The sequence below is a fragment of the Sander vitreus genome, chromosome 7 (assembly GCF_031162955.1).
Source record: "Sander vitreus isolate 19-12246 chromosome 7, sanVit1, whole genome shotgun sequence".
Lineage (NCBI taxonomy): Eukaryota > Metazoa > Chordata > Actinopteri > Perciformes > Percidae > Sander > Sander vitreus.
Genome location: NC_135861.1, coordinates 7258080 through 7284228, shown reverse-complemented (window position 1 = coordinate 7284228; position 26149 = coordinate 7258080). Strand labels below are relative to the sequence as shown.

The following is a 26149-nucleotide window of genomic DNA, read 5'->3' as shown; positions in this document are numbered from 1 at the left end:
GATATACATAAGACTTTGTTCAAATAGAAGCTGCAAATAATAGTGTACTTAATCCTGCTTTTATCCTACCAGACGGGGTTTTCATCATCAGTGCGGTTAAGATGGTATTAATCAAAGTGTACAGTAGTAATTTATCTTAACTGGATGGAAAGTGCATTGAAAGGTTGTTTGACACAGTTAACCATGTTTGTTATGCATACAGTACCAGGATGTAATACTAGTAGAAGGCGGTGCAAAGGGAGAATGAGACCTCCCCTCACAGCATGTTAACACAAAATCACACCTTGTCGCAACTGATTCATAATTACTAACACAGACAGGTCTTTATTCTGCATGTTTACAAATTATCACATTATTATTGGTAGTAATTACTTCATCAGTCATGCGTCGAGATTATTTACATGTAAAAGAGCGAAGAAGCGCTGTGTTTCTTCACAACAGGGTTGCAAGTCAGGGTACACTGAATTCCAACAAACCAATAGGAAGTAGCACCAACAACACTGCAACATGCAACATAACCATGACAAGTAGTGGATGACAAGAGGAGAATGAAAGAGAGGGAAAGAAGGAAGAAAGGAAGGAAGGAAGGAAGGAACGAAGCTGGGGAGGTTATTGTCCTGTTCAACAATGGCTCTCTTTCTTCAAAGAGACACACACTGGTCTGGCACACATTTCCATTCACAAACAGACTGTGTGTATGTTGATGATGCAGGGCAGGGTTCAGACTGCTGATAACCACTGTGTTGACCACAAATAGCCACATGACACTGGAGTGTCTGTATTCCATTGAGAAAAGATGAGAGAAGAGCGAGCGGGAGGAGCGAGACTTATTAGTATAAAATGGTCTCTTTGTTTCTCACAACTAGGATTCAGGTTTGTGGAGTGAGTCCCCTGTACTCACTGCTGAGTATTACAGCTGCTCTGCTGGTCTCTACAGTGTCTGCTGGACACTGTGCAGCCACATTTTTTTTCCACTTAGAGAACTTCAAGGCAGCAGCGTTGTTCATATTCTGTACTGCTGGTACAAAACCTGACTTCTGCAAGATCAGGCTGTTTCAAGAATGTTGCATTCATTCTAACTGCAGAATCGCTCCAGGGTGGCGCTGAAAAGAAAGCAGGATGATACGTTTGCAATAAGTGCTTGACATTAAAAACACACAAAAAAAACACATTTTAAACTCTAGCTAATTCCCATCGTTGTCATCTGAAGGTCGCGTGTATGTTTGGACTGACGTGCATTGTCAAAATGTTATGATGCAGTACAGATCTACAGGTTGCACCAGGCAGCTTCAAAATAACCACACATACTTCTGCACTCTTGTGCACATGTAACTAATCATTTGTATCCTGGTGGTGTTCTACTTTATGCAGTGCAAGCCAGTATTTGTTTTAGTTTAAATTTGCTGGCATGACTGTGGTGAAGTTGGTGCACACATTCATTAAATATGTCTTTGCTCTGATGTAAAATTGATTTACTTTCCTCCATGATAAATGTACAGATGCCCTTCTGTCCCGTAATATGTATTTGGAAAACTACTTTGTCTGTAAAGCAGAAGCAATCACAGTCCCTTATTAGAGCTGCATTCTTAGCTTTAAAAATGGCAATCTTTATGAACTGGAAAATACAGAAATGGACTGTTACACTGTGGATAACGCAAAAACCGTATGTGTGCGTCTCCAGTCACAAAAATATAAAACGTGCTCTTCCACTCCTCCTGTGTAGATGTGGACTTGTGCTTCTGATCATGACCTGACCTATGTTAGGTCACAGTGGATGTACCATCTTTGCCTCATTTTGAGCCTGTGTATCCACGTCACATAATCAAAGACACAAACAAAACAAGAATAGGCACACACCGTGTTCCCTGAAAATGTATATACATGCTAGGGCCAGAATGAAGGTGTGGCACTGAGCGTTGATTGGTGGAACGTTGACATAAAGGATGCACACATGGATGCACGCACACACAAACGCATACCAGCATGTGGACTTACTAAAAAAGACACTTATACAGGTTACAGGACCAAAGGCATACTCCACAAAACAAACACAAACAACAACATGGAGATCAATTATGACCGTACATAAGTTGCTCATCTGACAGACTACTGATGGTGAGGAAAACACATAAATGCGTTGTGCATATCTCTACACTTGGTCTTATGAGCAATGCGCATGCTCCTAACAATGACTTATTTGTGCATTTTATCAATCCATCTCACTGTTAGTCTTGTGGTGTAACTTAATAATAATAATAACCCAGTATGACTCTTCATTTTTAATGGGAGATGGTATACTATGTTCTTGAATGCATCTTTGAGGATTAATTACAATTCAGTTACCCTCTGTTTTTGTGGGTATGTGTTTGTCTGCCTTTATGCAAATCTTTTTATTGGCAGCTTTTTCTAAGTTTCACCACCCTTCAGTTAAAACTGTGTGTATGTGTTTGTTTGTGTGCCCGATGTAAGCTGTGCCAGCTGAGTTTGTAGTAAACACCCCTATGCTGTCCTTGTTTGACAGAGGTGAGATACATGCCAGGGAAAAAATGTCCCCGCTTGTGTGTGGGAGCGAATGTATTTGCATGCCTGCTGTGTTTGTCTGTTTGCAGGGGTGTGTATTCGTAAAAGGATTAGAATCACAGTAGAGTTTCTGAGATGTTTTAGCCTAGATGATTGAATTCCCACCCTCACTGTTTTTCAGTAGTAAAGCTTATCTTGTGGTGCTGCCCTCCGTTTGCCTCCCTAATTTACATTCTTCATCGTCTCTCTGAGGCTTTTGTATTCTGTCTCTTTAACAACCTTTACACCTGCATTACCATAAGTGCCAGATGCTTAATTTATAGTTGGATAGACATGTCGTTTAAGCTTTTCTTTTTTTTTTTTCAAAGGTCCAGTGTGTAACGTGTTTAGTTATCAAAATCTGTGTTGCCCGTTCACAAACTTGTTGTTCTTTTTCACGAATATTTGCCACCACCATCAATTCCAAGTATTAATTTTGGCTTGAAATTTTACATTTGCATTCGCATGAACTGGGGTAGACGCTCCATATTCATTCTTCTTCTTCGCCTAGAAAAAGAAAAAGGATATTGAAAAGAGCAAGAGACCGCCTTTTTGAAGCGTGAAGGCTACCGTAGCTGTAATACGTACTTTGGACTGTGTCCTGTGTCCAAGAGAGTTGATTGCGATATATGATCTCAACTCTAGTGCACTCCTTTAATGCACAGGACAGGTGAGAAAGGGGAGAGAGAGGGGGAAGACATGCAGGAAGTTGTCACAGGTCGGAGTCAAACCCTGGACCTCTGCGTCGAGGCATAAACCACTAAATATATGTGCACCTGCTCTAATCACTGACCCAACCCGGCCACATTAAGCTCATCTTTTAAAGCATTTCCACCAATTTACAGTATACGTGTGTGATGTGCTATCCAAAGATAGTTGAGAATGAAATGTGTGCAATATAGCATATATTTGTTTTAGCAGTAACTCATCCAGCAAATACATTGCAAATGAAGGAAAGAGGACTGAAGTCCACATAAAGACATATTAAAATTGCGAAGTAGATACAGTCAAGTATCACCGAATGTGTTTATAACCCATTTCTTTCTGCCACCGTGTACACTTCCATTGTGAACTATTGGTAAGCCATTTTCCGAGACACTCGGCATGTGTGGGTGCCCTGACGCCTGACTGACCTGAATTCACCTCCTGGAACATCACACTCCCAGGGCAGCAGTGGAAAAACATTGGCCCCACACACCAAATCCAGCTTGACATAATATCACACTGAATGGGAGTGTTAGCAGCATCCATTGTGTATAACTGGTCTGTCGGCTGTTTAATGAGTAAGCCCGCTGTGAACCTCTGGCCTCCACTACAAGGAGACGCTGCCTTTCCCTTTTTGTCAGTGTCTCTGGCATTACCCGCTCTCTCTCAGTTTGCCTTTCTTTTTTGCCTTTCTTTCTCTGCTCGTCTCTGCCATGCAGGGCACTTCACCACATCCAATCAGTCGCTTTCCAAACAGCAAACCTTCTTTTTGGTAAACTGCTGTGCGTCTGCCAAGAGCTGTGGGGTGGTCAAGATGTTCCTTTGATGGTCTGTTGTTTTTGTGAACTCCTGCCTTAATGATGCCATCTAAGGCTCAAACTTGGCTGGGGACTGACTGATTCAATCATGTCCCAGCCTTAGAATAGCTTCTTTGACGACCTGTGCCAAACTTTGACCAAACTGTGCCTATTCACGGCTTTGTGCTGCATACTTGGATGTCCTCACCACAAGGAGTGGTTTGAGGCAGTCTGCTTGGAATGGATGGACATTGGAGCGTTGCCAAAGCAGCCTAATTAATGACGGTGGATTAAAAGAGATGAAAGCCAAGTAAATCCTTTGGTTAGCTAAGCAGTCAGATTCATTCAGTTGCCTTTTTAAGCCTGTGTAGCCAAACTGTTGTTGTTGTTGTCGTCGCCTGCATCGCCACAATATGCTGTTATGTAACACCGCTTCTGTGGTTGCAATCCAGGGTGCAGTCTACTTGAAATATAGTTGTTTACAGCTTCCAGGAAAACAGCCAGTATTTAGTATGAGGTGCATGATCTGAGCTCTATTTAATTTAGAGTAATTTGTGCCATCTCATTGGCCTCTTAAATAAGCATATACTGTAAAGAATGTATTTATTTGGTTTTATTCCATTGATCCAAATATGCACTTACAATTGTCAAGGCTAAAAGCTTTAGCCACATATTGTATTGACATTTTTAGGAATGGGTAGATAAACCATTTTCTAATTGCTGAATTAACAGACGGAAGACATTAACACAGTTTAAGCAGTTAAAAGCAAATTTAGAGGTTACTACAGCTGACAAACACAATAGTGTAAGGAGCTATATATCCATTCAGCCGACATGGACAAGGTCTCTATATCTCTTAAAAACGGTACATGCCATGCCTATAAACCTTTACTAATAGCATCATTTGATAGAGCTAAATTTAATGTCAGTGAAGTAGAAGAGTGTCTCTGTTGCTGCCAGACCGTCCGACCGTATGTGCTCGTATTGTGACCTCATGGCTCTGGGCCTGTCTCTCTTTGGCCGTCATGCTGTCTGTCTATCTGCACAGTTGAGCGCATCATGGGTAATCAGTCACTGTGGCAGAGAGTCAAAAGGATAATATGGGCAGAGGCATTTAGGGGTCAGTACATTACTCCAGCAGTGACTCACAGAGCCAGGCTTCAGACCTGGATGACAAAAATACTAGATGGCAGTGGTAAAATACCATTGAAGTAGTACATTGTCAGTTACTATATGTTATTCAGCAGTATTTCTATATTCTGTGCTGTTTTTTTGTTCCATGTGTGCTATTTTTAGGGTGCCAGAAGAATACTGAAGAAGAAAAGCAGTTTGCAATTAACTTGCTAGATATTGCGAAGTTATTTGCGAATATACAGTGTATTTGGGTGTGTCCAATTACTTTGTTTATAATGAGCATTTACAGGCACATATGACATCTATAATCTGATAACTCAATTATAACAATGACGGTGATATAGTGTTAAAATGTGTTTTTGATTTAGGTAATCAACCTGCTCTTTTTACAAAGTAGTGTAATGTAACAGAAGGATTTTTTTCAGACCTCATTACAGACGTCACATCCACACATGGAACATTTAAGCCGCCTGTTATTCATCTTTTATAAAATCTCTTCAGGCACAGCTTGTATTCCAAGGTTTCCTGTTTCACACCACGAGTGGCTACTCTGCAACCCACATCCAGATGTTGGTCATTCTGTCGGTTGCTGAGAGGCGTCTTTAAAAGAAAAATATTGTACTGCAGGAATTGTGTGTTGGGTTAGGGCATTCTTCCTCGAGTGTTGAAAATAGCCTTTCCACAACAACAGTTTAAACTGGAGCTGTCAGACTAACGGCAGCTCCAGAGACTCGGTCTGCAGTGCGAGTTAAAATTGAAATTTTAGGACGCCAATAGACCGAGGTACTGTTGCTAGTGTGACTAACTCAGTGTTACGCTATATTCATCCACTAATGGTGGCTAGATCTGGGTATCGGTAAAAATGACGATACAAGTACCAATACCGGTACAAATGGAGTACTTCATTTGATACCTTTTTTTTCTACTTCATTCAATACCCATCATGGAAGCACTCCGTAGCGTAAAATGCTACCACCACTAGCTGCTGGGGTAGTGGGCCAGTAAGATGTCGCATTGTATTGAAGAACGCTTGCGGTGATTGGCTGCGAACTAAATTATACAAATAGTAATTTTTTCTAGTTCTTTGTACAAAAAGGATCGATTGCAGGTATTGTTTGACTGTAGAAGCTTCGATACTACTTGATATATGGAGTTATTTTGGTTGATCGATATCTTTTAAAGGTATTGAGTACTGATACTCAGCCCAAATGGTGGCCCACCACAGCTTAATTTTCAGTACTCAATGCATAATATTATCTAACATATCTTAGCAACAGTCATTCTGTCATTCACAGTATTTTCACAGCAGAGAAGTGCCAGTGTTTTCACTTCTGCTCTGCACTGTTCTGTTATTTGCTGCAATAAGCTGAAATTGATGTGTAAAGCTACAGGATGAGTTGACACTTCTTCCCAATAACAGAATTTTAATTTGAAGGTCTATATTGTGATGCCACTTTAGGAAATGTTGACAACAATGCTAAAAGTTGGAGAAAAAAACGTTATTGAAAAGTATAAAAAAAACACTTGGGTGTTTGTTGTTAAATCTGTTGCGATAGATATAAATCTGTAATAAATATTAAAGTGATGTAATGCTCTAAGACATGTAGAAGTGGCATGCAAATCCACGAATTCCCAAAAGATCCTCTCATCTAGTCAAACCTAAGATAGTCATAATAAACAGTACGTGTAACCCATTCTGCACCACTGTTCCACTCTGCCTGCAGTCTCTACTCCTGCAGCATGAATAAGGCAAAAGGCACTTTAATATCCAACGCCTGCCGCATCAGCCGTAGGAAAAGGCAGCAGACATGACAGGCCTTTTCTGCGTGCCAAGCTCACGAGATGAATGGTTCATGGAACCTGGGATGGAAATATTTGGAGCTTACATTACAGCTCCTTCACCTAGTTTTAAAAGCTAACTTTGTTTAACTGCTAACAAGTAGTACTTTTTTCTCTTAAAGCCACAATCCATCCTAAAACTGTATTCATTATTCCTGTTATCATAGCCTGTTCAGGCAATATTTTTGGATATGAACACACAGATATTATGTATGAACATCCCTCCTTACACGCTATGAGTGAGCAGACACTTAATGATATTGCTTTTGTAATTGTTTTGACGTCAATCAAAGTGTTGTTAAGGTACAACATAAGATCTGCTTTTCTTTCAGTGTGGGTCATCATGAGTTCATTTTCCTTGTTTCCTTTTTTTCTTGAAACTCATCATAATTAGGTGAAAAAAACAACCCCATTAAACCCAAACCCTTAAATTAACAAGATGTTCAAGTACCTGGATTGATTAAAAAATGTCCTGTGTGTAACAACATTGTGATGCAGATTGATACAGAGAGTGTGGTGTCACTACTACACTGTGTGTGTGTGTGTGTGTGTGTGTGTGTGTGTGTGTGTGTGTCTGTAAACCTGCGCCTGTGTTTACTTTCACTAGATTAGACACAATGAGAAGAGCCCAGATCAGTTACACCTTGTGATACTTGGGGTGTTAATGGAGTTACCTCTTGATTAAATCACAAGACCTGTTTGTGGCTTTCTGTCTTTTGGTGAATTTCAAAATATCTCTTTCCAAAATACATATTATCAATGTTTGCGTTGACATGAATGCAAGCCATTAGTATGAGGAATTTAATTTATGATGTAGGAACAGTTAAATGAATGTAGGAAGGTGTGTAAAATGCTAAGCTTTACTGATCTGGGCAGCTTCAACATCCATGTTTGTGAATGTGTATTTGCTGGGGATTTCATTTTGTCAGTTCATTGCAAGATATTTTAATATATCTTCTATTCCATCCTCTATTGCAGTCATCCTGACAGACGAGGAGGTTCAGAGGAAGAAGGACATGATATTGAAGAGGAAAGAGGAGGAGGCAGCCCGGGAGGCGATGAGGCCACGTCTGAATGAGGAGCAGGCCCGGATCATCTCCAGTCTGGTGGAAGCTCACCACAAAACCTACGATGCCTCCTATTCTGACTTCTCCCGCTTCAGGGTTAGTCCAGTACAAAGCCAAACCACATTCACATTATCATCCGTGCAGCCAAAGTCACTATGTTATCCACCATAAATATGGGTGGAGCAGGTCATGATGTCATGCAGCGGAAGGGAGGGTTGGCTGATGCACGGCATCAGGCCATAACGCTGTTCCAGTAAAAAGCTAATTGATAGAGAAGCAACGTTTTCTTTTTTCAACACGAGCTGCATACAACGCTGTGTTCTGGATATGCATTTTCTAAGTAAGCAGCCTGCCACCATAGAAACTAAATTCCTTAGAGGTTAAATGCTAAAGAACTGTTCAAACAACAAAAGATGTAATAATAGTATATGGACCCATCTGCTCTGGTTCACCATAACACTACAGACCTTGGCATTCTCTCTTTTATGACCGTAATTGGCTAAAGTAGGCTACAATTATAGCTAAAGCACTAGGAAAGGCTGCTACTTCTTTATGTTTGATCTTCAACAGTAACGTGTAACTGTACTAAGTTACTTTAGACCATGGCCACATTCTCAATTTGGTTTGGCTGGATTCACTTTTAGTAATCAGACAGTACATGGGCCGACGTCTAGCTCCTAGTCCTTGGCAGCGGCACTAGTTGAAATCCGACCCGCGGCCCTTGGCTGCATGTCGTCCCCCCTCTCTCTCCCCTTTCCTTTCTTCAAGCTGTCCTGTCAATTAAAGGCCATAAAAGCCCAAAAAATACAAAATAAAAGAAAAACCAGACAGTACATACGGTCTTGTTTGTAGTTCTAAATTAATGCACCAGCATTTAACTTTATGCAAAGACAGCACCATTGAGGCTTAGCTCTTGGAGCTAACGTTATTTGTTTGTTTGGTGGTTCCGTAAATCTGGACGTCCAATCCAACTAAATATAGGAAGAGACTTAAATAGAGGACCTAAATGCTGTTAGCCACAGTGAAGTTGATAGCCTGAGGCCGAAGTCAGAAGAAAACAGACTTGCGAAACGGCTTGCATTTTCAGTATACAAGAATACATTGGACCTGTTACTGTAGACAGCAGTACTCCTGGATTCAAAACGTGTCAGGATTTTAAAACAGCTGGTTCAGCCTTGCGAACCCCTTCCTCTTTGGCTAAATGTTGCTTAGCAATACAAAGAGAGAGGGGGAATGACATGCCGCAAAGGGCCGCAGGTCGAAGACGAACCTGCGGCCGCTGCATCGAGGAGTAAACCTCTATACACGGGCGCCCGCTCCACCAGGTGAGCCACCCAGGAGCCCTGATATTTTTTTATATGATTACATATGGCATTTTGTTGGCAAGTGGCTATTGTATGTATATATATTGTATATTTGTAAGTATAATGATAATTACGTAATGCATACTCAAGGGTGCAATCACATCTACATTTTGGTTTCTTTGGTCAAAACCAGAATCAGAATGGAGTTTGTTACCAAGTAGGTTTTCACATACAAGGAATTTGCCTTGGTGTTTAAAGGCCCTGGACACCCACACAGGTGTTTTTCAGTTAATTTGGCTGATTGGACCTCTTCCCAGGACTGTGTGGGTGTGTATAGACTGATTGATTGACATATTCCCGTGTCTCCTGTTAGCTTTTTTTGCACCTGTTAGGACAGGACAAATGACACCTTTGTCATTCTTATTGGTAGATGAAATTTGTGACGGAATAAATTCCCATTAAAGCTCCGACCTACCTTCAACCTTAGCAGAGGTCTAATCAGCCAGAACAACTGAAATCACCTGTTTTTATGTTTTAAAAAAAGGATCTTACTTTAACAGAAAGGTCGACCGCCTTAGAAATCCTTTCCATAATGTTGTCAGACACTTAGAATATTAATCTGAGTGGCAAAACGAGCAAGTGTTTGTGAAGGTAAATACAAGCTGGAAAATTTCCCTATTAACTTACATTGTAGCTCGTTTCACCGCTGCCGACTGCAGTAATCTTGCTTAATATTGGACCAATTTCAAAGATTGTTGTTCCCATCAGTCACTTAGACACAAAAACATAGGAAAATAGGGTCCAGGTTGGAAAAAAAATGGTAGTTACCCTTTAATGTAACGACCACTGTATAAGATTAATCTTTGTTGCATTTTTGTGTACTTGTACTGTGCTCTCCTGAATTATCTTCTCAGGTCTTCATACCATTTCAAACCACACGAGGAACATACACATGTGAGGAGGTGGTGACAGCCAGATTTATTAATGAGCGGTGTAAAATGACTACACTGTGTATGAAAGTAATGGGTTTCAGCGCCGCTCCTGTGATCTTGAGATAGCTGTGAAAAGTCTGTAACCGCAGTCCTGTTTACTTGAGACCAGCATGTCAGCTGCCATGGCCTGTGTGTGTTTTCAGTTTACTTAACACCCGTAACGCGAGTCACCAAAGGCATTTCTCCTCCCGACTACGGCGTCATATTTTCTCCCTCCCATATCATGAGCTTGATACTTTCAGACGACATTCTCTCTGCGAACCACAACAATTGGGTCGTCCAGAGTAAATGAGATGGAGGATGCAGATTGGATGGAACGTTTGAGATAGTCTCAAAACACTTTTGCCTTTGGTCTGTGATTTATTAGTGCAAAAGTGATTCCAGCACACACTGTGCAGACAGCAATACCATCATCTGGACGGGTGTCACTTTAAACTGTGTGTGAGTGAACCTTACCAGATGAAGCACTCAATCACCTAATCTAATCAGTCTAAAAAAAAATGCAATTCACAATTGTTTTCGTCAAGATTAATAAAGTGGATGCATACTTAATAAGCATTGCATTAACCCTCATGTTGTCCCTGGGTCAAATTTGACCCGTTTTCAATGTTTTTGTATATCAGAAATATGGGACGTCGAAATAAGGGATGTTGAAGTGTTTATCAGTGTTTTAAGCCCCCAGGTTAGGGTTAGGTGCCTTGAAGTCAACGGTCGCAGCGCTGCCTTGAAGTCAATTAGGCAATGGTTATGGTTATGGTTGGGTGCCTTGGAGGCAGCGGTTGCAGCGCTGCCTGGAAGGAGCCGTTGAGGGCAAAAAACACCATCGAGCTGTTGAAGTAAGCGCTGAAAATGTCGACAGACAGACAAATGCTTTGGGAAAAGTGTAAAAAAAATGTTGAATAAAGCGACCAAAACAACGATAAAAAACTTCGAAAACACCGGAAGAAAATATCAAAAATGTTGGAAAAGTGACAAAACGTCAGAAAAAAGCAACAGAAACTTCAGAAAAAGCATATTTCAAAAAAAAAAGTGACCAAAACGTTGAAAAAAGAATCCACCAAATCGTAAAAAAAAAAATAAAAAAAAAAGACTGAAAAAAATCAACAAAAATGTTAAGAAGGGACAAGAAAAAACAAAATTTTCATGGTCGACAGGAAGGCAACACTAAGGTTAAGTTGTGAATGTATTACAGCGATATATTATTTGTGTTTCTCTGTGTGTATTTGCAGCCGCCAGTGCGTGAAGGCCCAGTAACGCGCAGTGCCAGCAGAGCTGCCTCCCTTCATTCCTTGTCTGAGGCTTCCTCTGACTCATTCAACCACTCACCTGGTGAGTCATTCTCCTCCTGTCTTTGCTCGCTTTCATACTTCAGGGTTAACTTAACCCAAGACACGGCAGTCGTAAAGAGCTCTGTTGATTTAAAAATGCATAGAAACATCTCTGCGCCCAATGTCTACCTCTGCTTTCATACTGAGTTTTAGTGAGCCAATGAAAGCCCATCTTTCATCTACAGTTGTACATCTACTCTTTTACCCAGCAAGGCTCCTCACTGGAAAAACTAGCACATATCAAATGTATGCCTATTTGTTAATCTCATGACATACTATTTATTGTGTTTAATGTTCTATTAATTACGAAGACTTTTTTGTATTTATCTCTACAATGTTGTCCTTGTTCCTGCTATCCATCACTATCAAATAGTTTACAGTCAGATATCCATCTAAGTGTGTTAGTTTGCACGAAAATGCCAGGATGGGGGAGTTATTAGTGCAATTTGAAAATACGGAATGGTTTTGTTCTTATTTTATGTTGTTTGATGTTGATATAACGGCATATTCACAGGTCTTTAAATGTCTGATAAGGTCTGTAGTTACCAAAACAATGGCTTTTAATTTGCCTTTCATACAAACAAATCACATTTTATATGTTATGTATGAATATTTTAGCTTATCTAAGTTTTGTTGTGATGTAGATTTTCCTTGTTCTTATATTGATCATTTTAGCCTCAAAACTGTAGCTTCCTTAAAGTTAGTTGACCCAAGGCAGAAGCTAATGGGAATGCCAATAAAGAAATAAACTACTTGCTCACACTATATGAGTGTGAAAAAAAAAATTGCCAGCTTTTTGTTTGTTTATTTGTATTTTGTGTTTCATCAAGTATTATTGATGTAGTATTATTAAGTAGAAGAAATCAAACATGTTCTTTAAAATATGTTTCCACATAGTAGTATACAAACTGCAGTCAGTATTCAATATGGCATGGGGTTTATTTAATTTCTTTTGCAGCGCCACTGTGTTCTCACAGCAGTGTCTTGCCTTGTTTTAACCTCTTACTGGCATTTGATATTTCTGTGTATAAAATCACTTCCTTACCCTGCTCCTGTCCTCTTTTTGCTTTCTTCCTCTGTACTCCCCTTGCCTCCTAATCCCCTCCTCAAACAGAGTCTGTTGACACCAAGATGAACTTCAGCAACCTGTTAATGATGTACCAGGATGGCGCTAGCAGTCCAGACTCTAGTGAGGAGGACACAAAGCTTTCCATGCTGCCCCACCTGGCGGACCTGGTCTCCTACAGCATCCAGAAAGTCATCGGCTTTGCCAAGATGATCCCAGGCTTCAGGTAAAAAACTATGTACACTGCAACGATTGCTGGTAGATTGTGAGGTATCATTACAGGGTAGCAGCATAGATTGCTGTCTACACAGTGTCTTTTTATGCCTCTGCGCCGGCTAGCTGGAGGCTTTATGTTTTCGAGTAGTCTATCCGTCCGTCCCATTCTTGTGAATGCGTTATCTCAGGACCGTTATCTTTGATTGGCTCAGTAGGGCTCTGATATTAATGCAATATATGTTGTTATCCTCAGGTGCCATGAATCACATTCTGGCTATGTTGAAAATTAAACTTTATTACCCCTGCAGGTATCTGTTGCTTTATTGGAGTTCTGGTAATGATTTGTTGACTAGTAAAATGCTGCTACATCCAACCAACCAGTAGCACGTACAGACACGAAGGTTAGCAGCCTGAATGAGCTCCCCACCCACATGCAGAGCACATTGATTTGCTGCCCACATGTATGAAGGACATCATTGGGTAAAGTGAGATGTTATTATCACAAACAAACAAGCTCTTCCAGGAATACGCCGGAACAGGCTGTAGCTTAATGAATGCATGCTGAGCTGAAAGATAAGTTTATAAATGTATGCACATACAGAGACCACGTAATAAAAAGAATAGAGAAGACTCATATGGGTATACATAATGCAAGCGTGTGTGTTTGCATGTTATGAATCATAAATGGAAACCTAACAGTAATTGTTTACATGCTGCTGGCTTTATTTTTACATACATTTATTCCTACTGCCTGCCTTGTTGTGGAGCTGAGTCTCAGCCGTGTGTGTGTAGTTCAGGGGATTTCCTATGGGAATGTAAGAGAGTCTGGGATCTCTTTGTTCAACTAAAATATCATCCTGGACCGCCAGATTAACTCCAATTAGACACCTGAAGCTCAGGGTATCACCGGGCCTTTTGTGAGGTTTGTAAAGCACTTCTTGAAACTGTTCAGCTTAATGTGGGTTCCATCTTACCTTGCCAGGTAATAAATTCTAGGGGAATTGTATCGTTCAACAGTGTTTGAGTTGGAAATTCAGACCTTAATATCAACAAGTTTTCTTTCAAAAGAATTGTCAAAATGTCACTCTCTATTCAGTCAGGTCTTAGTCCTCCGCAAATACAGTACTGTTTGAAACTGACTTAGCTACTTTCTATCTATGCCTCATATACTGAAACACTGCAGTGATTCCGTCTGTTCAGTTCTTCCCTGGAGTAACTCTGGTGCAACTTTTGTAATTTGTTTACGTAAAAGAAACAAAACGGTGTGTTCAGTCAGTGTTTATTTGCCCCACACTGCCAATGGACATTTGCTGTAGGTAGCTAATGGCACACACTGACTCCATTTGTGTGATAGAAACTGAGAAAAATTACAGGAACTACATTTGTTTCTGTCATGTTTCTCTGTTTCTGTCTGCTTTTCTGTTCAGATAGTACAGTATGTACAAATCTTTTGCTCGAGTTGAAAATGTTTTTAGTTTTGTCTTGCAGAGGCCAACGTCTCATTTATAATTTTTAACATAAACAAAAAACATAAAAACCTGTTTTTGATAAGGATATGATGACCAATGTATAATATATTTAGTAAAAGATTTTACAGTTGAAAAAAAAAAAAGTGTAATGGTTACACTGTTGCAAAACTACCTCAAATATATCTTTGGCATTTCTGTACTGCAATGTCTTGTTATATTTACTGTATACACAATCCAGTCATATGTGCGATAAACTGATATGGGCCAATTTATTGGTCTACCTAAAAAATTTAAAAAAGTAAAATGAATAAGAGATTTTTTTGAGAAGTTGATACAGTACAAGTTGAAGTTAAAAAGCAAAATGAAGAAACAAAAAGAAGTTGAAGCTTGTGTCCAACTGTCAACATTTATACAGTAATAGCCATAGTAATAATAGTAACAGTATCTGTGACTGTGTGTTCCAGAGAGCTGACAGCAGAAGACCAGATCGCTCTGTTGAAGTCGAGTGCCATTGAGATCATCATGCTGCGTTCAAACCAGTCGTTCAGTCTGGAGGACATGTCCTGGAGCTGCGGAGGACCTGACTTCAAATACTGCATCAATGACGTTACAAAGGGTTGGTTGCATCTCACTGTCATAGTACCACAGTGAGACTAATGAAACTGGATTAGGGGCTCCGTTTCATGTGCTCCGTTTCAAGTGTTTTAAACTATTATGCTTTTTGGGGATTTTTCCCATCTATTAGTGTGTTATATAGTTTTTTTTTGTGTATGTAATAGATGTATAAAGTGAAAAAAAACAAAAACACATTTCACCCCAAATGGTGCTTTCTCTCCCACAGACAGCACTTTTTCTCAACTGCTTAAAAACGGCTCACCCACATTCCTGTTTGAAATTCCTCAATTAGTGGTGTCACTTATTGAGAATGCCAGCCCAGTTTTTCACATGTGCTGCCCATAGGTGCTGCCTGAGCAAGCACAGCCCACCCGGTGGCTTGTTTGAATTTGGTTGACCAATCACAACAGAGTGGGCCAGCTGACCGGGCCTTTTGGGAAGGCGGGCCAAGAGCTCAAACAGAGTGTTTCAGACAAAGGAGCTGCAGCAATGAGCAGTATGAGAAACATGTGTTTTTTGAACATCAAACAGTAACAGTAAACCTATTCTAGTAGACCCCAAGACTGCAAATATGATGCTGAAAAGGAGTATAATAGGTGCTCTTTAACTGCAGAATCAGTACATAAGCAGCATGTGTTGGACTGCACACACAGAGACCTTGCTTATTGATTCCTCTCAATACACACACTCCTCTTCTTCCTCGCGTACCCAATGCTCCGAAAGTTTCCATGATGGCCGCAACATCAAGCACTGCATTGATAAAACGTGCCTGTGCACACAAGTACAGAGAGAAAAGTGTCCATCGTTGGAGCTGATGACACAGCTGTGATTTTCTTTTCTTTTTTCTCTTACCTTATATAACGGAGCCTTACAAGCAGGGTTCAAGGTTTACCAACACACTGCCTATTTTCGCACACTTGCACATTACTATGAGGTTTTGACTTCAGGTATTTTCATGGAAGCAATAAAGCAGCCACAAACAGAAACACACACACTGTTCTTATTCACTGACACACGCAGGGCCATCTCTGTCCGCAATGTATAAATAGACAGATACATAGAGAGTAATGATTCTACTTTGAAGCACACTGCTGCACAAAGTGTGTTTTGATTTATAAATTGATAGAAAAGCACAGTATAATGTGTCCCTGCCGCGGACTCAGTATAAACGTTGTGTTTGTGTCGTCCTCCATAGCTGGTCACTCTCTGGATCTGTTAGAGCCGCTGGTGAAGTTCCAGGTTGGTTTGAAGAAACTCAACCTGCACGAGGAGGAACATGTGCTGCTCATGGCCATCTGCCTGCTCTCCCCAGGTACTGCTTGTGTTTGTGTGTTAATTTGAGTGTTCACAGTGTAGGTGTATTCCCAGCAGAGGCATTTTTTTAAGAGTGAGATTATTAGTAGATTGACTGGCTTACTAACAACGCCACGTCAGGAAAGTACAAACAGTGTAGGACAGGGTATGTGTTGCTTGCTGAACAAAATTCCCCCAATAATTAGTGTGTTTTTGATGCTGCCAGTAACGCATGAAAAAACATGAAGTTACCACACAACGTCAGAAATTAATGTTGGTACGCCTTTAGTGACAAGTTGACAACAGCGAATGAACATAAGCATTGATTGAGGTCATCAAAGAGCAAGGCCATTTCAAGACTAGATGACTCATTTGCCCTCTAAAACATTTCAAAAGTCTGTTTCCGATGTTTAACACCATTGTGAGTTAAAGAGTTTTAATGAATGTGATATTCAAATTTCTGTTCATGGCCTTTTTCAAAATGTAAACGCATATAGAAAAAATAAATAAAGATATATTCATCCCATAAGAGAAAGGAAAAACGAGCAGTGATGGAATCCCTAAAATGGTGGATTTGCTTTTATACAATCAGTATATTTTTTAGTAGTAAGGTAAAATGTTTTATATCCCTTGGAACAATGACCCTCTCCGCTGTCCATTAATAAGCCAACATTTCTTTTCTGTTCTAGAAACTGTTCTCGAGCATGTACCACTCATGCCAACTGATGTCATTTCTGAGTAACCGAATAACCTTATCTTGAAAAAAACAACATATGTATAATATAGAATAAGATATACTTTATTGTTCCCAAGGGGAAGTTTTGCTCATGCCAACTGATGTCATTTCTGAGTAACCGAGTAACCTTATCTTGAAAAAACAACATATGTATAATATAGAATAAGATATACTTTATTGTTCCCAAGGGGAAGTTTTGCTTGGGCAATAGTCCTACACACAGCTGCAATCAAATTGTAACTTAAAACAATACTTAGCCACAAGACAGAACAGTGGTACACAAAAGACACAGTAAATACATTACATACACCAAGGATATGTAAGATATTGCGCATGCCCTGTGAGATAAAAGATATCAATACATAGGCCTAATAAAATGTATGTGTAGACTATGTGAAAAGCCTGTAAATATATGGGTTCAAAAGTTTAGGCCAGAGTTAAACACTTGCTAAAATTAAGAACATGTTGTGAGCATGATAACTAGTTAACTAACTAAAAAGGAAAGTGCAAAGTAGTTGTGATGTATTTTGTGCTGGAAGTGTAGTGTACATTAAAATACTGTTTAATTTGCCGTAGCCAGCCAATATGATAATAAAGTGCATGTTATGGAGGAAGTAACTACATTAACAATGTAAACATGTCTATAGACCATGATTACAGTCCACTACAACAAAACAACCAACTGATGTTCTCCCTCCATCCATCCATCTCCCCACCTAAACCTTACTCTCCTCTACCTTCTCTCTGTGCCCCTCCCTCTCTCCACCTGCCTCCCTCCTCTGCTCTCTGATCTCCCTCATAACGGGCATGCGCACATTCCTTCCACTGCGCCCTCTCCGTTACCCAATGGCAGATCGTCCTGGTGTCCAAGACCACGGCCGCATCGAGCAGCTCCAGGACCATCTGTCGGAGACACTGCAGGCCTACATCCAGGTCAACCACCCAGGCGGACGCCTCCTCTACGCCAAGATGATCCAGAAGCTGGCCGACCTGCGCAGCCTGAACGAGGAGCACTCCAAGCAGTACCGCTCACTCTCCTTCCAGCCCGAGCACAGCATGCAGCTCACCCCGCTGGTGCTGGAAGTGTTTGGCAGCGAGGTGTCATAGCAGAGAAGGAGGCACGCTTGCATACATACACACACTCATCACACATCACAGGACACATAGGACGACCAACCAACCCTTACCGCCTTTTCCCCAAGAGAACCCCAGCCCTGATTATACCTGGACGTGAGGGAGAAAGATGGATCATCAGATAGGTAGACAGTAACCTTCAACCCCTTTAACATCTGTCCATCCTCCTGACCTCAAGCAGCAAGGCTCAGATGCCTGGACCTCTGAATTTATAGATTTTAAGACATCTTAATATGCTCTAGATTTCTGCAGCACCTGGAAAACCAGATAATATTTTAACCTCTGGATTTGCAAACACAGCACCGCATTAAATGTCATTACGTCAGGCAGATATCCTGACTCGTAGACATCTGGAACAGACGGACATCTTGATCCTCTCCAAATTTAGAAACTACAAAAGGAAGATTGCCTTTTCTCATCAAGAAGAATTTCTTCTTCTTTCTTACAGTGAAGACATCTTGATGGATGTGAATGTCGCATCCCTTCTACCATCATCCTCATAACATTGTTCACATCACCGCGATGACGGACAGAAATAGATACACAGATTTACATCGTTTAACCAATGCTGGCACTTGTGAGGTACAGACACATTGCTAGCAATGTTACTACACTCGTGTTAGATAGCTATAAACTATTGTTGATTTACAGTTTGTTGACAGCAAAGGCATCCAAATATATTAAATGTCAACATAGTCAGCATTTAAAAATACTTGGTTAAGATGGTCTGCTTAGCCCTGTGTATCTGTAGGTTTCAGATGGTCAGCTGAAGCGAAGAAAGGAAGTATCAGTAGGAATGTTTCAGTATAGGAACGGTGAGAAGAGAGGTGCCATTTGGAGGAATGAGTAAAGGAGGTTGGATAGATGGAGGGATATGCTACGGATAGAATTCCCTGTTCACAAGACAAAGGGAATTTCACAAAAACAAGAATGTATGTATAATGCTATATAAATATAAATGATACGTATAAGCTGATATATATGAAAAAAAAAGAATATATATATATATATATATATATATATATATATATATATATATATATATATATATATATATATAGAGAGCGAAACATGGTTACTTCCAAGGAAGCAAGCAATTGCGAGTGTATAAAGTAGAGGATTTGAAGGCCCCTTCTCAGTTGTGTGTGTGTGTGTGTGTGTGTGTGTGTGTGTGTGTGTGTGTGTGTGTGTGTGTGTGTGTGTGTGTGTGTGTTTGTGCGTACGTCTTTCAAAAGACAATTGTAGACACACACAAGAAAGCGCTGAGAAGTGTGTGAGGAGTCCTTCTATTTTTGTGATGTGTGTACAGTATATGAGAATATTGATGAACCACAAGGGGGTGTGTACAGGCTCTGACCGAGGGATTAGTGCAGGGAAGCACTTCTCTGTTGGATGTCGTCGTTTTTTTTTGGACCTGTGAAGTTTGTAGACAGACACACGCAAACACTACATCATGTTTCCTGGATAGTGGTTATCCAAAAATATTTGTTCGGCTGGTTAGATTGCTGCTAAGACAGTTCGAGCTAGATAGTTGGACAGAAGCCAACTACTGGCTGTTGCCTCAGGGAAAAGATATATTGTCTGATGATATTGTGTACGTAGTGTTCATGGTGTGTGTGGCGTAAGCTTACAATCATAAGACAGAGATTGTTTTTGAAGCTCTAGGCATCACTGTGATTTCTAATCATACTAAATAACAGCATAAGTAAGCTAAAAGTACATTTTTTTGAAATAAATGGTGACTACAAGATTTCCATTACTAAACTTTATCTGTTTAGTTAAAAAATGACTTATGAAATCGTTTGCATAGTCCTACAATCCATTAGAGATCATTGTTAAAGTAGACCTTCCCATTAAATGGCTACATTTTAAAATACAGAGCCATCTGTGTTAAAACATTGAGTGATTAATATCAGCCTTAAGGTTATTTTTTCAGGGCAAAGTGAATAATCTACAGAAGGTAGCAATGTATAGTAGTTAAACAATGTATAGCCTGTAGTGTTTTTGGAATGAAATCCTTCAGATGCTCTAAACAGAAGACATCTTGATGGATGTGAATGTCGCATCCCTTCTACCATCATCCTCATAACATTGTTCACATCACCGCGATGACGGACAGAAATAGATACACAGATTTACATCGTTTAACCAATGCTGGCACTTGTGAGGTACAGACACATTGCTAGCAATGTTACTACACTCGTGTTAGATAGCTATAAACTATTGTTGATTTACAGTTTGTTGACAGCAAAGGCATCCAAATATATTAAATGTCAACATAGTCAGCATTTAAAAATACTTGGTTAAGATGGTCTGCTTAGCCCTGTGTATCTGTAGGTTTCAGATGGTCAGCTGAAGCGAAGAAAGGAAGTATCAGTAGGAATGTTTCAGTATAGGAACGGTGAGAAGAGAGGTGCCATTTGGAGGAATGAGTAAAGGAGGTTGGATAGATGGAGGGATATGCTACGGAGAGAATTCCCTGTTCACAAGACAAAAGGGAATTTCACAAAACAAGAATGTATGTATAATGCTATATAAATATAAATGATACGTATAAGCTGATATATATGAAAAAAGAAGAAAAAAAAAGAATATATATATATATATATATATATATATATATATATATATATATATATATATATATATATATATTAGAGAGCGAAACATGGTTACTTCCAAGGAAGCAAGCAATTGCGAGTGTATAAAGTAGAGGATTTGAAGGCCCCTTCTCAGTTGTGTGTGTGTGTGTGTGTGTGTGTGTGTGTGTGTGTGTGTGTGTGTGTGTGTGTGTGTGTGTGTGTGTGTGTGTGCGCGCCGTCTTTCAAAAGACAATTGTAGACACACACAAGAAAGCGCTGAGAAGTGTGTGAGGAGTCCTTCTATTTTTGTGATGTGTGTACAGTATATGAGAATATTGATGAACCACAAGGGGGTGTGTACAGGCTCTGACCGAGGGATTAGTGCAGGGAAGCACTTCTCTGTTGGATGTCGTCGTTTTTTTTGGACCTGTGAAGTTTGTAGACAGACACACGCAAACACTACATCATGTTTCCTGGATAGTGGTTATCCAAAAATATTTGTTCGGCTGGTTAGATTGCTGCTAAGACAGTTCGAGCTAGATAGTTGGACAGAAGCCAACTACTGGCTGTTGCCTCAGGGAAAAGATATATTGTCTGATGATATTGTGTACGTAGTGTTCATGGTGTGTGTGGCGTAAGCTTACAATCATAAGACAGAGATTGTTTTTGAAGCTCTAGGCATCACTGTGATTTCTAATCATACTAAATAACAGCATAAGTAAGCTAAAAGTACATTTTTTTGAAATAAATGGTGACTACAAGATTTCCATTACTAAACTTTATCTGTTTAGTTAAAAAATGACTTATGAAATCGTTTGCATAGTCCTACAATCCATTAGAGATCATTGTTAAAGTAGACCTTCCCATTAAATGGCTACATTTTAAAATACAGAGCCATCTGTGTTAAAACATTGAGTGATTAATATCAGCCTTAAGGTTATTTTTTCAGGGCAAAGTGAATAATCTACAGAAGGTAGCAATGTATAGTAGTTAAACAATGTATAGCCTGTAGTGTTTTTGGAATGAAATCCTTCAGATGCTCTAAACAGCAATGCAGAATTATAAAACCCGAGAAAGAAACTTTTTTTTTTTTTTATATTAAACAAAAATCAAGCCTCATACATTTTTGTCACATCTATATCATTTCAACACCAGCCACATAAGCGAGGTTTAGGATGTTACTTTTCAACATCACTACATATCATATCACGTTTCAGTCGACACAATGCATGCTCACCCCTCATGCAGGCCTGGATCACCCCCTTGTGGACAAACTTTGTAAATACCACTTGCTAAGTCTGTACATAGTTAGAGATTAATGTAGGCAAAATACTAAGAGAATTAAATTGTTGATGATGGCAAGATGCTCTGGAGATACAGCACTATGTGCAATTAGGAGATGGACTTTTATGTTCTATTCAACTAGAATCGGCAGAGGCGGCAATCCTGGTCAAGTTATTGAGTTGTTTCAGGGTGCGCTGAAGAAGACTGTCTGTCTGATATGGTTGTGACCAGTATGGATTTTTTTTTAAAAGCTGATGTTTGGCACTCAACATTTAGAAAATTCAGATTTAACCAATTTCATAACCATAAAGTAATGATATTCGGCTTTTCACAGATCAACACACCTGAAAGAACAAAAGGAAAGAACCTATATCATACCAACCTGGCCAACAGAGTCCCTAATAAAGGTTCAACCCTGTTTTGGATGATGCTCGTACTAGTGTAGTACGTGTAATGATGGGACTCGGAATTCTGATGTGTTATAATTGCAAAAGGCTTCATGTGACTGAACATTCCCAGTGGTGGTTGTGTTGATCATTCCAACTGGCTGAGTCTCATGCACTATCTACACTCTGAACATCAGCGTGAGCATCTTTAACTCTCTGGCAGCCTTTTAAAGGCACCCAACAACTCAGTATGTTAGTCACCAGGAAGTGTCCTCTCTGTCCATTCCAAGCTTATGGATGTACACCTTTTCTCTTTCTCTCTTTCTAAAGTCTATCAATAAGCTTTTGACAATTATACAGTATATCCATAATATTCATTTTGGTGAAAACGTTATATTTTTTTCTCTATTTTCTTGTCAATTTTAATGTGTGTCCAAGTTTTGCTGTCTAGCTAGTGCTTGGCTTGTTGCGCTGGGACCTTGTTATAATGAAGCAGAGGTGAGCCTGGTGGAGCCCTGGAGCCTTTTCCAATTGTAAAATGAACAAGCTCCACTTCCCTTGTTCCTTCGATTTCAAGTGAGTGAATACGGAATAGCCCCTTTTTTTTAACTAAAGATGTGGCTTCACTTTCTTGTTCGGACAGGGATAGGCCGCTGGCACTCATTTTCCTTTCTTTATCTCATGGAATAAAAAAAGACTCGCCAGTGCAGCCGTGGTACACCTGGAGCTGCACCCTGAGGTGAAGGAAAACAGTGGAGCTAAACATTTTTCATTGTCAATGGAAAGGCAGTCCCCAGCTCTGAAAAACAAAATCAGCTACATCTGCTTTTTCCAGAACCAGGATGTCAAAACACAATCAAGTGATCACTACCACTGCCTCAACTGACTGACACAGGATTTAGCCAATGGCAGCAGCATCAGCGTGGGCGTGCCTCTTCATTAACCACCCAACCATGTAACCGCCTCTTTTTCTGCAATAGCCAATTACAGCAGGATTACTTTTCATAGCTTTAACTCAGCAGCCAGTCAGGCTCTGCTTTCGGACAACTGTGGTGCACCAAGGGCTGATGAGAGTCTGAAATGTAATGGAACAGCTGCTGTGGAATTGGATGTGTCACTTTACTGTGAAAAAGACAATGCAGAAATTGGCTCCTTTGTCCCATTTGACCCAGACAACCATTGGATTGGACCTCCATAAGACTGTGGAATCTGTATAGAAGATTTTAGTAAGAAAGTAGAAAGTATTTTTTAAATGAGAATTGCCACAGGCAGATGTAGTGATGTGCTCTATAGGCAAAGTGTGCAGTGACTGACGAGATGTTGCTTCCTGAACCCAAAGTGTGACATTACCTTTCTCACTATGTCTCGCATCGCATCTCTTGGAATTTTAGATTTGTAAAAATCATCGTTTGTTAAGAATAGTTGTTAAAATACATAAAAAAGTGGACTTTTTGTTTCTGTTTCAAAAGGAATGCAGGGCAGGGTTATGGGGTGAGAGTGTGCTCAGTTTGAAGAGTTCTGAGCGTGAAACATCAATTATTTAACGTTCTATGCTGCTGTGCGACATAATGCTGCATAAATAAAGGTGCTGTAGGTAGGATTGCGAAGATCCAGGACTTAGCCAAAACATTTGAACATCGACAACTTCTCAGTCTCCCCCCCCTCCCCTTTCTGCTAAAGCCCAAAACGGTCTCCTAAGCCCTTGATGAATGTGTGTGCATGAACAGTGATTGACACGCAGTTAGACACCCCCCCTGGCCATGATTGGTGCATCTGAACAGGGAGCTGTGGATTGTAAATAGCACTACAGGCTGTTGGTGGTGCCAGAGGAGCCGGATTTCTTTTTAAATATAAGTCTTACCTACTGCACCTTTTAAGTTTCCATTATTAATGGTTGCATTTGTGGTTGTACATGGAGGACATTATGCCTGCAAGACGGATCTTGATTACGATATTTTCACTAATGGCTAACATTAGTATTGTAGCTGATGCTACTAGGGCCATTAGCGCTCAAATGAACCCAAACAAGGCCGCACTCTCTAAACCCTCCTCCCCTCAACCCAGGTCAGCAGCTCCACCTCAGTAGCCTTACTTACAGAAACCTCACTCAGCTGGAAACATTTAACAGATACCTCAATATTTTACAGGATGACCTTTCACAATAGCCTTCAAGGGAACAAAACATACACCCATACAACACATACACCCACACAGACACACCACAACTCTCCTCAGCAAACTTTACAGTGTTTTTTTAATCAAACGTACAGTAAACTAGTTGCCAGTTGTGTAAAATATAAGGTTGCCCAGTAGAATCCTCTTGCCAGTAGACTAGTCAGTATATGAATGGATCCCAATATTTTCGACATGTTAACTGTCACTCTTTTTCTGCTTTACTCACTTGATCCTCATCTCTGCCTCATTATGTATTTTCTGTCTTTACAAACAGATGACATGCCGCTAAGCTTTGGCGCTGGGTTTAACCAAACATACTACCTCTCCCTTCCCCACACACACACACACACACACACACACACACACACACACACACACACACACACATATATATATATATATATATACACACACATACATACATACATACATACATACATACATACAGCATGATTGTCCAGCATACATTACATATTATAACACTAATTTAGAATTTTTGTGTATATGTACAGTAAATTCTTTTTAATCTATTTTCAAATGCTGGATGAATTTTTTTTACCTCAAATCTCAATATAAGCCAACAAATCTTAAAGTCAGTAGATCAGAGGCCTCTCTAGCCTCCGAAGTGTGTAAATGCATGTTAAGCCTACTTTCACATAGCGGCTGAAAGTGCACACATTCTTTTTATTCTTTTACATGTGACACAGATTTTCTAATTATTTTGAGCATCATTTTTAATATATAAGATATAATGTTTTAACAAGTGAGCTTTTCGAGGCACTGGAAGGCATATTTATTTTCTTTCAGACAGAGCCCGGCTAGCTGTTTTTCCCCTGATTCTCGTCTTTATGCTAAGCTAAGCTAAGCTCACCGCCTCCTGGCTGTAGCTTTATATTTAGAAAACGGATATGAGAGCATTATCACTTTCCTCAGCACTGTCTGTCGCAAGAAAGCGAATCGAATATATCCCAAAATGTCAAACAATCCCTTTTAAATAGCAAAGCTATTAAAACAACAAAATAACTGAAGTAGTATTACTTGAATACAAGAAAACAAAATGACGAAGCAAAATCTGAATCATAGTACACTTGGAAAAGAAAATGGCATTTTTATTATTAATGGGAAATAAACGCAGTTTAACCAAAACATGCTAATTTAGAGAATCCATCAACAATCAACAAATTAAAGATATGATCAGCAAATGGGCCTGAAAGCCTGCTATGTGAATGTAGCATGATGAGTGGATGTGTGTCTGCTCATCAGTGGACACTTCAGAGGCAAACGGTGCACCCGGAGAATTTGGACTTGAAGCCGCTCCTCCTTGAGTCTAGCAACACCTTCCTAACCGTTGTTGTTGTTGTTGTAGCAAAATGCCACCTGAATCGGCCAGAAGACTTGTCTGTCTGATGAGACTCCACAGAGCTGCCAGTTGTGCAGACGCTTTCAGCTTCATACTAGAGTGACTCGG

The 26149-nt window shown here is 40.0% G+C and overlaps 1 protein-coding gene across 3 annotated transcripts in view; it reads left to right on the top strand.

The window, feature by feature from the left end:
- Positions 1 to 18692, top strand: part of LOC144520572 (vitamin D3 receptor A) — a 74151-nt gene extending 55459 nt beyond the window's left edge. For all 3 annotated transcript variants that reach the window (XM_078254362.1, XM_078254363.1, XM_078254361.1), the window contains exons 4-9: positions 8013 to 8197; positions 11627 to 11726; positions 12840 to 13017; positions 14941 to 15092; positions 16287 to 16403; positions 17974 to 18692. In XM_078254362.1, the coding sequence (XP_078110488.1) occupies positions 8013 to 8197; positions 11627 to 11726; positions 12840 to 13017; positions 14941 to 15092; positions 16287 to 16403; positions 17974 to 18227 (986 nt within the window). In that variant the 3' untranslated portion in view covers positions 18228 to 18692. The remainder of the gene's footprint in view (positions 1 to 8012; positions 8198 to 11626; positions 11727 to 12839; positions 13018 to 14940; positions 15093 to 16286; positions 16404 to 17973) is intronic.
- The last annotated feature ends 7457 nt before the right edge of the window (positions 18693 to 26149 follow it).